The sequence below is a fragment of the Phoenix dactylifera genome, unplaced genomic scaffold (assembly GCF_009389715.1).
Source record: "Phoenix dactylifera cultivar Barhee BC4 unplaced genomic scaffold, palm_55x_up_171113_PBpolish2nd_filt_p 000665F, whole genome shotgun sequence".
NCBI classification, from domain to species: domain Eukaryota; kingdom Viridiplantae; phylum Streptophyta; class Magnoliopsida; order Arecales; family Arecaceae; genus Phoenix; species Phoenix dactylifera.
Genome location: NW_024068052.1, coordinates 232223 through 248581, shown reverse-complemented (window position 1 = coordinate 248581; position 16359 = coordinate 232223). Strand labels below are relative to the sequence as shown.

Here is a 16359-nt window from a genome sequence, read left to right as displayed (position 1 = left end):
ATAGTACGCCCCGTACCATCCGATTTGGGCCGATAGGCGAACCATGTCATACCATCCCATTCTGATGATTTTTGAATCCATGGTCATGTCTATGTATCTAGCTCAGTCATGATTTTTACTCTTTTATAAATTAAACTTGAAATAGAATAATTATTTTTTCATGGGAGCTTTCTTAATAAATAGTTTATAACGGCATGTGTATTTCTATTTAATTTGTAAAATAATACTATACTTGAAAGATAAAACTAGACTTCTTGCAAAGCAATATATGAGTAGCCTCATTCCAATTATCAATAAAGATAAAAATGGATTTATGATATGTGAATTTTACGGCCTCATCCAAATTAAATGGAGATATAGGTGGGTAAACCTCAAGGATATGGGCGGCCTCATACTTCAACAATTATAAGCAAGGTTAGTGTTACCATCCCAAACTATCCAGATTGGGGTGTACCAAGTCGTACCGAAGGCCGGCTGGGACAGTTCCGGCCTTCGGATTGAGAAACTGACAAGGGAGGGGGGAGGGAGAAGGAAAGAGAGGAAGGAAGGGGGAGGGAGAGGAAGGGAGGGGAGGCCAGCGGAGCGCAATAGAGGCAAAGGGAGGGGGGAGAGGAAGTCAACTTCACTTAAAGAAAATAATAAGTGAAGTGGCAGCTCCTGCCGACTTCACTTTAAAAAAATAAAAAAATAAATAAAAGAGGTCGAAGCTCCTGTTTCGAAATGAAAGAGGGGCTCCACCCCTATTCCGACAACATGGAAGAAAGCCCCCTCTCCCCCTTCCCTCCACCTCTCTTGCACTCTGCTAGCCTCTCCCTTCCTCCCCCTCTCCCTCCCTTCCTCTCTCTTTCCTCTCCTGCTTTCTCCCTCTCCACTTCCCTCTGCCTCTCTCTCTTCACCACCCTCTCCCACTCTCTCCCTCCCTCCCACTCCCTCTCTCTCCCTCCCTCCCTCCCTTCTGTTAGAAGTATGCCCTAGAAGTCAATTTAGCTGACGCATTATTTAGTTCTAGGACATAAATTTGTACTTAACCTAATTATGAATTTATTAAGTTGGGCATTCTTTTCATTCATGTTCTTATGTGTCCATGAATCGTCCAAGAAATTAATAAGATGATGATGCATATTCTCAAGAGTTGAGAATTTGAGGCATGTGTCATTGGTGATTAATTCCTGAATTGCTCCTGATTGATGGATCATCACGAGGACGGTGATCGATCCACTGAGATTAGTGCACAGATCGCTTTCTTTGATGGACGAGTCTTGAGTCCATAGTGTGGGGACACTGGAGTGATTGTGCAAGTGCTTGTTAGAGAACAAGGGTACTGAGCATGATCAAAGCAAGAAGTCACTTGAATGTCTATCCATTCGTCAGTGACTTACTTGATGCTGCAGTTGTATGACTAGTACTTAGACCTGCGATGCCTCAACTAGTCACGTTGAGGTTGCTGTAGTTTGACGAGCACATAAACATGAGCCCTAAGGATTCTTGTGGTGCAGATTGGTTGCAGTAGGTTCGCTGTCGGATTAGGGTTGCATCTAGATGGGATCTATCGACCTTGATAGATTAGGAGTGATCCTATGTGATTTATAAGATTAAGTTCGAAAGACCTTGGCCAGGGCAGTTCTGGAAAAAGAGTTTTCCAATCTCGAACTTGAGTCAAATAAATCTGACATAAGACAGACGATGGGGTTTGACGAGTTATCCATAACCTCCGTCATGTCAGGATCTACGATAGAGGTACTGTATCATACGCTAATTGCACCTAGAGGTTCATCCCTTCCATTCTGCTGGGTTGTCACTATATGCTGCTAGGTATCACTAGTGGATTGTGAGACTCAAAGGCATTCACTTGGTGATTAGTGAACCCTAAGAGCAGAGTTGAAGTCGTTTCAACCCATTGAAAGGAGTTTCGATGATATTATGATGGAGATCATAATATATCTCACTACCAGTCAGAATAGAACCTACGGGGTCACACACATTAGAGGTTTTAATCGTTCCGACGGTTGGATTGCGGTTTAGATTCGCAATTAAAATTGATTGTCAATTTGATTGACAATTGGTTTAATCCGCTAAAAGTTAGTGAATTAAAGAAGAAAGATTTGCAATTGGATTGCAATTTAATTGATTTAATTGGACCTAATTAAATTAGGCTTAACCTTATTGGATAAGGATGGCAAGGCCTAATTAATTAGAACCCTTATTAGATAAGGAACTTGATTCATGAAGTCCAATTCAAGTCCTAATTGGATTAGGATTTATATAAATCAATTTGGAGGACCCATTGGATTCTAATTAGATTAGAATTCAATTGGCCAAGTGGGACCATGTAATTTCTAATTAGATTAGGAAATAAATGCATGAAAAACCAGGAAGGGATCTTCCTTCATGCCGTGTGGAACAAAGAAGGAAAGAAGGAGGGGTGTCCGCCCCTCCTTCTCACACGCATGAAGAAAGGAGGGGCGTCCGCCCCTCCTTTCCTAGTTTGATCCCATGCCACATGGAGGGCCGGATGCTCCTCCTCTTTCACGCGGATTGCCACATGGCACGAGCACATCCTTTGGATTCTCCAAATCACTTTTAAGTAAGGGTTGTGATAGAATTAAGTAAGGGGTGTTGCTGATTTTGGAGGGATGAATCAAGGATTGATTGATTGATGAAATTATTCCTTATTGTGTAGGCATGAGATGCCTATTTAAAGGGACCAGGCGTGATGCATAAGGATTTGGAGCCTTCAATCAGCCACCACCCTCTCCCTCCTTCCCTTTGGCGTGAGCAAGAGAGAAAGAAGAAGAGCCATCGTCTTCTTCTTCCTCCCCTTCGACATTCGTCGTCTTCCTTCTTCTTCCTCTCAAAGTAATCAAAGAGTTGATTAAAAAGAGAGGAATTCAGCCATCAAAGGTGATCTCTGCAAGGGAGCTAGCACCCCGGTGAGATCTTGGAGCGATCTGTACCTCGTGTGGATACCTGTAGAGGTCGGATGCTTGTGCGGCTTCAAGAGAACCAGAAATCCTACGATCATCAGATAGCGGTGAAGTTCTACCCGCTCAAAGGTAAAGATTAGATCTTTATAAATTTTATACAATTAGCAATTGTAGTAGATCTGAAATTAATCATGTTTTTTAATTTTAATCTTCCCTTTAGATTTCATAAAATTGAGTTAGAGAACTCTAGAATTTTTTTGAAATCTACGTTCCCTAGAACGTTCATGAGATGAACGCCCCCGCACGTGTTTTTCCGCTGCGATCGTCGCAACGCGTGTGGGGGTAATCCAATACCTTCTTCTCTCTTGTCCTCTCTCTCTCCTTCTCCCTCTCCCCCTCCCTTGCCGAATTCCCTATTGATTCATGCCAGAACAGCATGGCGCAGTACTATACTATACCGCACCGCCAACCTACCAACATAATGCCGGTTCCAACACTGTGGAACTTGATTATAAGTTACCATATCCCGTTTTTTTTATAAGGAAATAAGGGCTTCATCTGCTTTAGCAAGGAGACTATAAGTAACCTCAAGGATATAAGAGACTTTTGAAGGTGTGGTTTTATGTAAATCATTTGAACTCTTTTCAAAATTATATACTTTGATTATTTGAAATATCTCATTTCTTGTAAGAAAATATCAACATTCATGTTTTAGTATAAAACTCTTTCAGGTCCAAGCTTCATCCTGAACTTCTCAAATGATAATTTGATTTATGTGTTATGTTCTAAAAAGTCATTTAGCTTCAATGGTGGCTTGAATTCTTTTGCTTATGGTAAAGTTACTTATTGAGCAATGTAATCTCCCACCAATTATTATAAAATCTTTTTAAATGGCCAGCAATGGCTAATAGTGGACCCTTCTGATAGAAGTTGACTTAGTGTTTCTTTTGGGTAAGACAACTCGTGTTTTGGGATTGCTTTTCAGATCTAGTGATAGTTGAAGCACCTTCAGCAAATTACTAGTTTTCTTTTTGTTGTTGGTCCCTTTATCTTTTTAAGTGTAGTATTCTGTAGAACAGGCTATGATGGGACTTAAGAGTATTTAAACAGTAGTTTATTCAGGAATTCTCAAAAGTCAAATTATAACTATGCAAACATTAAACAGAATTTTCAAATAATATTTCTAAGGAATCAAAGAACTAGAAACTAGTAGACAGATTATGGACAAAGCAAATGATATAAAGTCAATGTATTCCTTGAAGTTGAACAATGGAGATAGACAATAGACACAGCTTAAAAAATTTCAAACAATATGTTTCTACCTTTCGATCATGAGGACATAACGGGAATCACTCTGCCGTGCTCGGCCACGAGACTGGACATAACTACGAACTGTTTTGGGCAGGTCAAAACGTACCACACAAGAACAATTAGGTACATGAATTCCCTCTTCAGCTACATCTGTAGTGAACAAGATGTTTACCTGCAATACATTTTTTCAAGCTTTATAGATAATAGAAACAGAACTATATAGGTTATCCAAGTTAATTTCATGATACCATATCGTACCTTCCCAGCTCGAAACATATCTAGAGTAGCCTTTTGCATTTTTGGGGATAGAGCATCTTTCGATGAATTCCCCCCCGTTAAATAAGAGATTGCAAAATGAGATAACTTACTGATCATTTTCATGAATCGTTCAATCACTTTAGCTGCTATAATTCTTTGTACAAAAATTAGACAAAGTAATTTTTTAGATGACCTGTGAATCAAAGGTTAAGATTTAAATTTTCATGAACTGTTGTAGACTAATCGATCAGCAAGTGAAAGGAATAGCATAACAACTGATGATTCTTACCCAAATGATTGACAAATATGAACCAGTTTGTCCAACTTAGGAGATACAAGTCCCATTTTAGTTGCCTCAATATAGTTGCTTTCTGTTTTTGTAAGTTGTTCATAGTCTGAATAGATTCCACAAACATGATTAAAAGTACACAATACCCATAACAAAATTACCAAAATGATGACAAGCAAACTCTATTTAATCTACTCTGGGTCAACTTATAAATTTTTTTGACCATGTAATCCTATCAAAGACTTTCTACTTGAGTAGCAAAAAATGAAACTTTGAGAATCCACATCAAACAAACACGAGTGAACATGAATATGAATTAAAGCTCTGCCAAGTAAATATACATGAAGCATACAACTGTAACATTGAATTATAACCAGTACAGCATAAATTCTCTCTTTACTTAGGTTTAGTTTGAGCTGATTTAAGAGTATTTAAACCTAGTCTTATGCAAAGAGTTCTTTTCTTTCAGTAAGATTGCCTCCGATAAAATGATGGATAAAAGGATGCTGGGTAGAAGTCCGTTCCCTTAGCGCACATCACAGGTATATGATTTTAAATAAACATAAGAATTATATTGCTTTTTGGCAGATAGATTAGCTATTTTATAGACTGAAATGAAATCAAATGATTATATAGACTTTTTCTAGGAATTTTCATTGGAGGCCACCCTGCCATTACCTAACAATCACAGCTGGATGGGCCCACAAAACAAGAGCAAGAAAACATCATTAGGAGTGACAGGAAGAATTATACATCTTAAAATTGATCTCTTCTCCTATATGATGGTCATGCTACTAATAAATGTCTTGGTAATATTAACTCTGATGAAATATTAGTAAAAGAAAGATTTTTTTGAGCATGTATAAGAGAAAATATTTGTGTGTTTATATTTGTTTTAGATTTTTAAGTCACCTATTAGCTCATAATTTTTTCTCAAAAACATGTGCGGCATCCCCTCCCTTTCTATTTCTCATTCCCAAGAGTTTGCCAAAACAAGGAGGCTAATTGGAGAGAAGTTTAAAAATACTAGTGTCCTAGCTTTTTCTATGAGAACTGTAATGGAGTCCGAAGTGAATTTAAATATTTCTATATATCGTCATTTAAGTTAATATGTCATTGTTGATGCTACTGATTTTTGATTTTCTTATGTCATCCTTTAAGTTAGTCTGTCATCTAACCTTCTTAGACCCCGCAATGGTGGGAGCCTTATGCACCGGGCTGCCCTTTCTAATTGAAGTTTAGAGGCCAAAGTCTGTCCTTGTTGATGCTACTGATATTTCATTTTTCAAATTTCAGTTTAGAGGCCATCATAATAAACAAAGAATGGTGGCCCTTCTTCTCCGGCGTCGGCCCTCCCTTCTCCTTCTCCGGCTCCAGGAACACATCCCATTTTCAGAGCCGGAACTATACTAGTGAGCCACCGGTACGGTTCGAAATGGGCGGAACTGGCCAGTTTAGGTCGGTTCCGCCAACGTTGATTTGAACAAAGATTGGCATGCTCTCTCTTTCAAACTTTGTCTTATTTTAAATTTCTTATTTTTAGCTATCATACGCCTAATCTTTAGCATAGAGGAAGTATAACTGCAATTAGTCCTAAATCAATTGCCTATTCATCCATTTCTTTTGTTTTTGACCATTATTATGCTAAAGGCTTTATTCAAACAGCAATCTGTCACTGTAATGAAAAATATATGAATTAGTGTTTCTTTTAACAAAAAAAGGAATAGTATGGACTTGGCCTTTCCCCACTATATTTTTTATATATTTTGATTTACAAATTTTAATGATAATTTAAATGCATAAAACTGAAAATAAGCAATTGCCACTAATATTAATTTATAGTTATAAAAGATAATAGCTATCTGGTGCTGAAACCTATTATATAGCATAATAGATATTTTTTTTATTTTATGACTAGTTATTTAGTGGATCAAAAATTATTGTAAATATTCTCCATATGAAAGAAAATTCTATTGATGCTTATCAATGGCTTGGAAAAACAAATTTATCTTACATGCATTGGCAAATTATTTCTTTTTAACAAATAGTTATAATATATATGACCATCACAAATTGGTGGTTAACATTCTCCCACATCAAGTAAAATCCAGGCTCCGCCACTATATGAGACAATTTCCGCAATTTCCCTGCCATATAAGACAATTTCTCTTTTGTTATATTATTAGACAACTTGTGGCATTGAACACTTGCCCTTAAAGTTTCATCCTCCAACTCCTACCATTTGCAGGATTCCAAGACAGGGCCCATCATGGGTGAGCTTAATACCTCATCACTAGAATAACCCAAGTAGTTTGAGCAATCCTTGGCTTCACTATTTATCTAGAGCCTTCATGCCATTTACTATGATTAATTATAAATATAATAGGTGATACAAAGCTCTAAATTCTAATATTATTTTTCATGCATCAGAAGATTCAAGACATTGGTATAGAGGGCTCAAATATGGAAGAAGGTTTGGAATGAGAGAGGAAGAGCTCAGGACACCTAGAAGAAAGATACATAAAATGATATGGACTCTATTGATAGAGATGTAATATATATGAAAGTCATGATGAAGAATAAATAATCTGCGAACTACATGTTTTAATGAGGTGTATGATCATGATTATGATTTAGTAGTGCATAATGTATAGGAAAACTCTTAACAACATATCAATACTTTGCAGTTAATGGAACAAAAATAAAGCAGGAATAAATCATTGCATTCAAAATTAAATTAGAAGTATTACTTAACAAAGATAGCTGATTTTACTGAATCAGCTTCTGGATAATTGTACAATTGAGAGCAAAAAGTCATACCATGTGGTAATATCTTCTTTATTGTGTGCAATACTTCCTCTAGAAAATAAATATATAAGTCAAAACTTGCTTTAGAAAATTCATTCTCTCCAACAGCATATAGGACATGGACATTTTCTATACACACTTTTGCTGCCTACAAAACAAATCAGATATTGGTCCAAAAAATTTGGGTGAAATAACCAGAGGAGAAATTGTACTTGGCAATGCAATGTACCAATCTGAAAAAATAAGAAAAAAAACTGAAACAAAAGATTGAAGCAGCATATGTCATTGAAAAAGAAAACAAATGAAGAGTACTAGAAAACAACCTCAAAGAAAAAAATCATTAAAAAATAATTGGTACAGTTAAGTACTTGCCTAAATCTCACAACTTGATATCTTAGTATTAGCATGCAGGAATTGGCAAAGAGGGACATTCTAAGTAGTAAGTACTCTAACTTAACTAGCTATCATATTTTTAAGTCTTTTGAAAAGACTACCCACAATCTATGGCTTTCACTTGAAGACATCCATGGAGTTCTTATAGTCAGGCTTATGGAATCTGATTCAACATTCAGAAGGCAAAATCCTGTCATATGACACACGATAACTAAGTATCATCTGTCAAATTAGGTAGGGTGCATGTTGGGTCGAAATCACTCTGCGAGAGCTTGCTTTCGTCCAAAACATCTGATGATGTGTCCTCAACCATCAATACGTTCCCAACTCTAGAGCTCCTTAGGTCAAGATGCATCCCTCGACTTTCAAAACTGCATTTGTCTAGCTTCTGGCAGCTACAGGCAGAACTGAACTGTCGGAACAATTCTGATGGTGAATCCCGTTATACGTCACTTTTGATAACTAAAATTATGAGCTGTCACATTAGATCACAAATTGGGTCAAAGTCACTCTGATGCAAGCTTTCTTTCATCCAAAACATCTGATTATGCCAACTCAGCCATTAAAGTGGTTGCCGACTCTAGAGGCTAAGTAGTCTAGGAGTCTATTGTTGGTATTACTTTCTCTTCAAGGCATGATTGGAGTAAAATTTTAGTCGAGATTATATGATTTTAAGTGTCTATTAGGTTTCTTAGTCCATATTGGAGATGCGTGTCTGCTACCTATCTTAGAGGCAAATTATTGATAAATACTGACATAAATTAGTCACAAGGACAGTGAAGGTTAAGCTGTCAAAAGGTAGCCACTTAATTTAAAATTCCTTCTGGTCTACAGAGAACTAGACCTCTTTGGATGTGAAGGGGATAGCAGCAGACTGCAGTGATTTAAAGAAGTTTTCTGCTTTTTCTCTTTCTTGTTAGTTTTTTGGTCTTCCTTAGTAATTTAGATTTTAATTCAAGGCTTAGTTTGAAACTCATGGAATATCATCTCATCATACCCTTATCCACATTCTCTTTCAAAAGTTCATATATGAGAAGGAATAGCAAGTTACCACTTGGTTTCCCTCCCAATCTCCTTGGTATGTTTCAGTATAAGCTCTTTTTAATGGTCAACTTTGACCAAACCATGGATGAAAAAAAGGGCCCATTAGCATGGTTGATTGCAAGATATGTCCCATGTCAATGCCTTATCGACAAAGATCCAAGATCATGTCATGAAACTTCAGTTACTTTAGTAACTTTAGTTGTCGATTTGCAGTATTTTCCTTTTATTTTTGATATTCTTTAGTTTCCAGTTGGTATTATCGAATCAAGGATGGAGATAAAAAGATCTCAAATTTTGTTTGACGACTTGATGGGTCTAGTTACTATGGCAGTCCCATTTATGTGGTACTTGATGCATCTCCTCACTTATCAAATATCCGAAATCTTTCACCTCCTCTTTCTCTTACTACTACAGTTTTGATCTTTCTATTTCTCTTCTTCAGTATAAAGGGTCAGCAACAAAGAAGGTACTCATCTTACACCTCTTCATCTCCTCCTATCTCGTTCATCAAGGCATCTTCACCCTACCATTTCTTTTCTTATTAAGATTTGATGTTTAGTTTTTCTATTTTTCTTTTATTGTTAGATGTCATGTGAAATCATATTTTTTCTTGACATAAATTGATGCTCTATCAATTGATAATATTTTTTAATTACTTTTCTTCTCTTCCAAGAGCAAAAGCTCTATTTTTTCTTTTTTCCCTTTCCATGTCCAAATGAATATAAATGAGACTACTGGCATTTGAAAACTTAAGATCTTTTGTATTAGATTTCTGCATTTTCAGCCACTACATGCTGATGCCTCGCCTTTTTTTCAATGTATTTTAACTAGAAACTGAACAAAATGATTAATTGTTGGTTTTTTGTTCTTTTTTTTTGTGCGTGTCTGAAGAAATGTCGGTGGAACCGACCCGAACCAGCCGGTTCCACCCGTTTCGAACCGTGCCGGTGGCTCTCCAGTACGGTTCCAACTCAGAAAATGGGATGCCATCTCGGAGATGGAGAAGGAGAAGGAAAGAAAGACAGAGCTGGGGAGGGAGGGAGATGGAGAGGGAGAGGACGCCGGCGGAGCCCGACCGAGGCCACAAGGGGGTTGGCGCTGGGAAAGAAGGAACCCTGGGAGAGGTAGAATGAGAGAGAAAAAGAAAGAGAGAGCGGGGGAGGGAGGGAGGGATGACAGCGAATGCCGGCGGAGCCCGCGAGGGGGCCGGCACCGAGAAAGAAGGCTGCTTTTTTTTTTGCTGAAACGGAAGTATCATACATAACGTGTACGGATACAGCCAAGAAAATCAAAAAGCAATATATCACGGAGAGCACTAGGCAACTCCGCCTCTCCCTCCCATAGTGGTCCCCCGAGTGGTTGGCAACAAAAAAAGCTACCCAATCTGTCCCCCCATTAGCCTCTCTAAACACGTGCTTCGCCTGAATCACCATCCCATCACAAACCATGGCCCGGATATCTCTCAGCAGGGGGTCGTCGATCCCCCCAGAAGCCTGTAGGATCCACCCAATAACCATTGTAAAGTCACCCTCCAGGAGGACGTCTCTGTCAAATTGACTGAATAATCTCTCATCTCTGTGAGAATCTCATTAAATAGAAAAACCGTGCAGAGAAGTTAGCTATAGACAACTGTACATTATAAGAAAATTAGCTATCATACATGGCAATTAGCTATAGACAGCTATACACAATAAATCTGCAAATTAGTTCTGCTAGCTAAATTAGGAAGACTAAACTATACATAGTTAATAGGAATAACAAAAGAAATGAGTAGATTGTGGAAATAAAGGTAATTAGATTTGCTATGGAAACCATATGTAAATAGGATCTGTAGATCCTGCAGACCCTATTAACATCCCCCCTCAAACTGATGCTAGCTGATCAAGAAGCATTAATTTGCCAACTAGAAACTTATGGCGTTGATGAGTCATAGCCTTGGTAAACATATCAGCAATCTGAAAATCCGTGGTGATATGAGGAAGAGTGATAACACGCCGATCATAAGCCTCACGAATAGAGTGACAATCCACCTCAATATGCTTGGTGCGCTCATGAAAGACAGGATTCGCCGCAATCTGAATTGCACTAGTGTTAGCTGCATGAAGAGAAGTGGGCTCAAGTTGAGGGAACCCAAGCTCAGCCAACAATCCACGAAGCCAAATATTCTCATAACATGCAGAGGACATGGCTCGATCCTCAGACTCCGTTGAAGACTTAGAAACACGGTCCTGTTTCTTACTCTTCCATGAAATGAGTGCATTGCTAAGAAACATACACCAGCCCGTAACTGAGCGACGCGTATCTGGATAGCCAACCCAATCAGCATCACTGTATGCCCTCAACTGAATAGGTGAACCAGCAAGAAAGAATAAGCCACGAACTGGAGTGCTTCTCAGATAGCGAATGATACAGCGGATGGCAGCCAAATGAAGGTGTCGAGGAGTCTGCATAAACTGACTAACTTGCTGAACAGCCAAGGAAATATCAGGCTGAGTTATGGTCAAATAGTTCAAACTTCCAACCAACTGTCGGTACAGTAAGGGATCAGAAAGAAGTTCGCCCTCCTCACGATGATACTTTACATTCACCTCCAAAGGTGTGTCAACAGAAGAAGCATCTTGAAGTCTAGCCAAAGCAATCAAATCTTGTGTATACTTATGTTGGTGCAAGAAAGTACCCACAGGTCCCGACTTCAACTCAAGGCCCAAAAAATATTGAAGAGAACCAAGATCCTTCATGTGAAATGAAGCCTGTAGGTGTTGTTGAAGCTGCTGAATCAACACAGAATCTGTCCCTATAATAATTATATCATCGACATAAACCAGAAGAAGAACAATTCCATTCTCAGTCTTGCGGAGAAACAAGGAAGAGTCATACTGACTTTGGACAAAGAAAAAACCAAGTAATGAGGAGCGAAACTTATCAAACCAAGCACGAGGTGCCTGCTTCAAGCCATAGAGAGAGCGCTTCAGCTTGCAGACATCAGAAGATGGTGTAGTAAATAAACCTAGTGGAGGTGTCATAAAAATCTCCTCCTTGAGATCACCATGCAAAAAAGCATTCTTAACATCCATTTGTCGTAGGGCCCAACCTTTAGAAGCAGCAATGGCAAGAACTGTCCGTATTGTAGTCATGTTAGCCACCGGAGCAAAAGTCTCATCATAATCTACTCCATATTCCTGTCTATTACCAAGAGCAACCAACCGAGCCTTATATCTTTCCACAGTGTTGGGGTATGTGGAGACCTTTGGTGATGAAGAGAATTGAAGGAAAATCAATTCTGCATAGTTTTCTGTCTGGCGGACTGTCGGAGTCGACTCGAGCTTCAGTCGAGTCGACTCGGGAACAGTCGAGTCGACTCGAGGTCTGTCGAGTCGACCCGAGAGGAGAAAGCCGCAAAAACCATATTTCTGTCTGGACTGTCAGAGTCGACTCGAACTACAGTCGAGTCGACTCGGAGCATCGTCGAGTCGACTCGAGATACAGTGGAGTCGACTCGAGATCGTGCCAGTTAAACTGGAAGTTGTTCAGACGTGCCAGAGTCGACTCGGACTTCAGCCGAGTCGACTCGGGCTCGCGAAAAATCGTACGGACGATTTTCTTTTGGTGTTTTTTGGTGGCGTTTCGACGGCTATGATCATCTGAAGGTCTTGAGACTATATATAGGACTCATGAGAGCCCTAGGGTAAGATTATTGGCCGTATATTTGAGAGAGACTCTTGTTTGTGAGGCTAGGGTTCTAGAGAAGAAGAGGATTGGGATCCTACTTCTTGTGCAAAGGGAATTCTGTGTGAATCTCTTGTAGATCGATCGCTTGTGATCGTTCGGGTGTGTGCTATCTCTGTAATCAGTTCATCCTTATTGAGATTTGGAGCGGTGGAGGACGTAGGCTATTTGTAGCCGAACCTCGTTACATTTTGTGTTTGCTTTGCTATTTTCTTCCTTCTTCTTCCTTTGATCTTTGATAATCCGTTGCGGTGCTCAAGTGTTTTATCCTACTGATACCACGGGGTAATCTTTTGCCCTTCGTAGGCGGAGCGAAGAGGTGATCCTTGAGTCCGGAGTCGAGGGAGCGAGAGAGTGCTTATCCGTTTGTATCTCTCTTGCTTGTCCGACGTCGGTGGCGGCGCTGGTGTGAGTGGGTTCCGGTGCGGGGCACCGACAACAATTGGTATCAGAGCTATTGGTTATTCTGCAATGGCGGATGAAGGGAAGTTGCGAATTGAGAAGTTCAATGGCACGAACTTCGGGTTTTGGAAGATGCAAATAGAAGATTACCTTTACCAGAAGGATCTCTATTTACCTCTTGGAGGTAGAGCAAAGAAACCAGAGAAGATGTCCGATGAAGACTGGGAGGTCCTCGATCGGAAGACGCTCGGCACCATCAGATTGTCACTTGCATCCCAAGTGGCATTCAACATCAAAAACGAGAAGACGACGATGGAGTTGATGGCAACATTGTCGCGGATGTACGAGAAACCCTCAGCATCAAACAAGGTATTTCTCATGAAGAGGTTGTTTAATCTTCGTATGAAAAATGGCGGCAGCATAGCAGAATACCTCAACGAGTTCAATGGACTCACGGCCCAGTTGGAGTCAGTGGAGATTAGTTTTGACGATGAGATTCGGGCATTGCTAATCCTCTCCGGATTGCCTGATAGCTGGGAGGGCCTAGTGATGGCGGTGAGCAACTCTTCGGCAACGGGGAAGTTGATTTTTGATGACGTTGTGGGAGTGCTTCTGAGTGAAGAAGCAAGAAGGAAATCTTCTGGAGCTACGGAGTCGTCTGGAAGTGCACTAAACACCTCTGACCGGGGAAGACAAAAGAAGGATGGTCGTTTTCGAAGCGACTCGAAGTCGAGATCCAGCAGGTCTCGAGCACCTCAGAACAAGGGAGCGAAGTGCTGGAACTGCGGGAAGACGGGGCACTTTAGGAGGGATTGCAAATCTCCTAAAGGGAAGCAAGGCGACCACACCGAAGGAGTCAGCAAGGATCTGGCAAATCTTGCTGAAGACGGTGATATGGATGCCCTCGTTCTATCTTTGTCTACCTATGACGAGTCTTGGGTGATAGACTCGGGCGCGTCTTTCCATGCTACATCCCAACGGAAGCTTCTTGAAGGATATGAGAAGGGAGACTTTGGCAAAGTCTACCTAGGGGATGGAGAGCCTTGCACCATACAAGGAAGGGGAAGCGCGGAAGTGAAGTTGGTTTCTGGATCTTCACTTGAGCTTGAGGACGTACGGCACGTACCTCAACTGCAGAGGAATCTGATTTCTGTTGGACAGTTGGCGAGCCAGGGGTACAAGGCTACTTTCACAGCTGATCAGTGGAAGATATCCAGAGGTTCGTTGACGGTGGCTAGTGGCAAGAAGGTTGGGACACTTTATGTCACCAACGGCACGGAGAACTCTATTGGAGTTGTTGCAGCAGATGTGGACACCAAGTTATGGCATTGTAGACTTGGGCACATGAGTTATCAGGGACTGGAGGTAATGCACCAGTTGGGAAAGCTGCAGGGTCTCAGGAGTGTTGAGATGGACTTCTGTGAGGATTGTGTTCTCGGAAAGCAGAAGCGTGTTTCATTCAACAAAGAAGGTAAACCTCGGAAGCAAGAAAAGCTAGATCTCGTGCACACGGACGTGTGGGGGCCTGCACCAGTTTCTTCCATTGGTGGATCTCAGTACTATGTTACTTTTATTGATGATGCTACCAGGAAGCTTTGGGTGTTCTTCTTGAAGCACAAGTCAGAGGTATTTGGGGTCTTCAGGAGATGGCAGGTGATGGTAGAACTCGAGACAGGAAAGAGGTTGAAATGCCTGAGATCGGACAACGGTGGTGAGTATTGTAGCAGGGAGTTTGAGGACTACTGTGCAGATGCTGGGATCGTCAGGCAAAGGACAGTTCCAGGAACACCACAACAAAATGGAGTTGCTGAAAGGATGAACAGAACAATTAATGAGCGTGCCAGGAGTATGAGGATACATGCTGGATTGCCACAGCAGTTTTGGGCGGAAGCAGTTAACACTGCTGCCTACTTGATCAACAGAGGGCCATCAAAGAAACTTGAATTTGGGATTCCTGAGGAAGCATGGACAGCGAAGAAGATTGATTTGGCGCACTTACGAGTATTCGGTTGTACCAGTTATGTCCATGTTGATTCCAGTCAAAGAAGCAAACTAGACGCCAAATCAAAGAAGTGTATTTTCGTTGGATACGGAGGTCAACAGTTTGGGTACCGGCTTTGGGATCCCGAACACAAGAAGATCATTCGTAGTAATGATGTGGTATTCAATGAGAAAATGCAGCAGAGCACTGAATCAGAAACAAAACCTGTTGAGCCGTGTTTTGTGGATCCTGAAGAGGAGTCTACAAATTCTGGTCAGAAGACTCAGTCAGAGCAAGAACCTGAAGCATTGGCACCCCCTCCACAACTAAGAAGGTCCACTCGTAGTACTCATGGGAAGCCTCCTCAAAGGTATGATGGGACTCTTAGTTATTTGCTGCTCACAGATAATGGCGAACCTGAATGCTTCACGGAGGCATTGGAGGTTGATACCAGGAAGGAGTGGGAGTTGGCCATGGATGATGAGATGAAGTCATTGGAGCAGAATCAAACGTGGGATTTGGTGGATCTGCCCAAGGGGAAGAAAGCACTGTCAAACAAATGGGTTTACAGGCTGAAGGAAGAGCAAGGCGGGAAGAAGCGATACAAGGCCAGGCTGGTTGTAAAAGGATTTCAGCAGAGAGCAGGTATCGACTTCACAGAGATCTTTTCTCCTGTAGTCAAGATGAGTACTATTCGAGCGGTGCTGAGCATGGTGGCAGTAGAGGATCTTCACTTAGAGCAGCTTGATGTGAAGACGGCCTTTCTCCACGGAGATCTCGATGAGGAGATATATATGCAGCAGCCGGAGGGATACATTGCAGCTGGCACGGGTGACTTAGTCTGCAAACTAAAGAAAAGCCTCTATGGTTTGAAACAGGCACCCAGACAATGGTATCTCAAGTTCGATAGTTACATGCTTGAGATAGGATACAGGAGATGTCAGGAGGATCACTGTTGCTACTTCCGGGACTTCGGTACATCTTACATTATCTTGCTATTGTATGTTGATGACATGTTAGTTGCAGGAGCTAGCATGCATGAGATTGCAAAATTGAAGCTGAAGCTGTCAAAAAAATTTGCAATGAAGGATCTAGGAGCAGCAAAACAGATCCTTGGGATGCGGATCAGTAGAGATAGGTCTAAACATATCCTCAGACTATCTCAGGCGGAGTACATCAGCCGAGTACTCAGGAGATTCTGCATGGAGGGTGCCAAACCTGTT

At 40.8% G+C, this 16359-nt stretch overlaps 1 protein-coding gene across 1 annotated transcript in view; it reads right to left on the bottom strand.

The window, feature by feature from the left end:
- LOC103718068 (endoribonuclease Dicer homolog 3b-like) overlaps window positions 1–16359 on the bottom strand; it is a 66805-nt gene that overhangs the window by 17655 nt on the left and 32791 nt on the right. Inside the window, 4 exon segments of the mRNA XM_039119958.1 lie at window positions 4247–4407; window positions 4494–4686; window positions 4783–4888; window positions 7603–7738. Of these exon segments, the coding sequence (XP_038975886.1) occupies window positions 4247–4407; window positions 4494–4686; window positions 4783–4888; window positions 7603–7738 (596 nt within the window).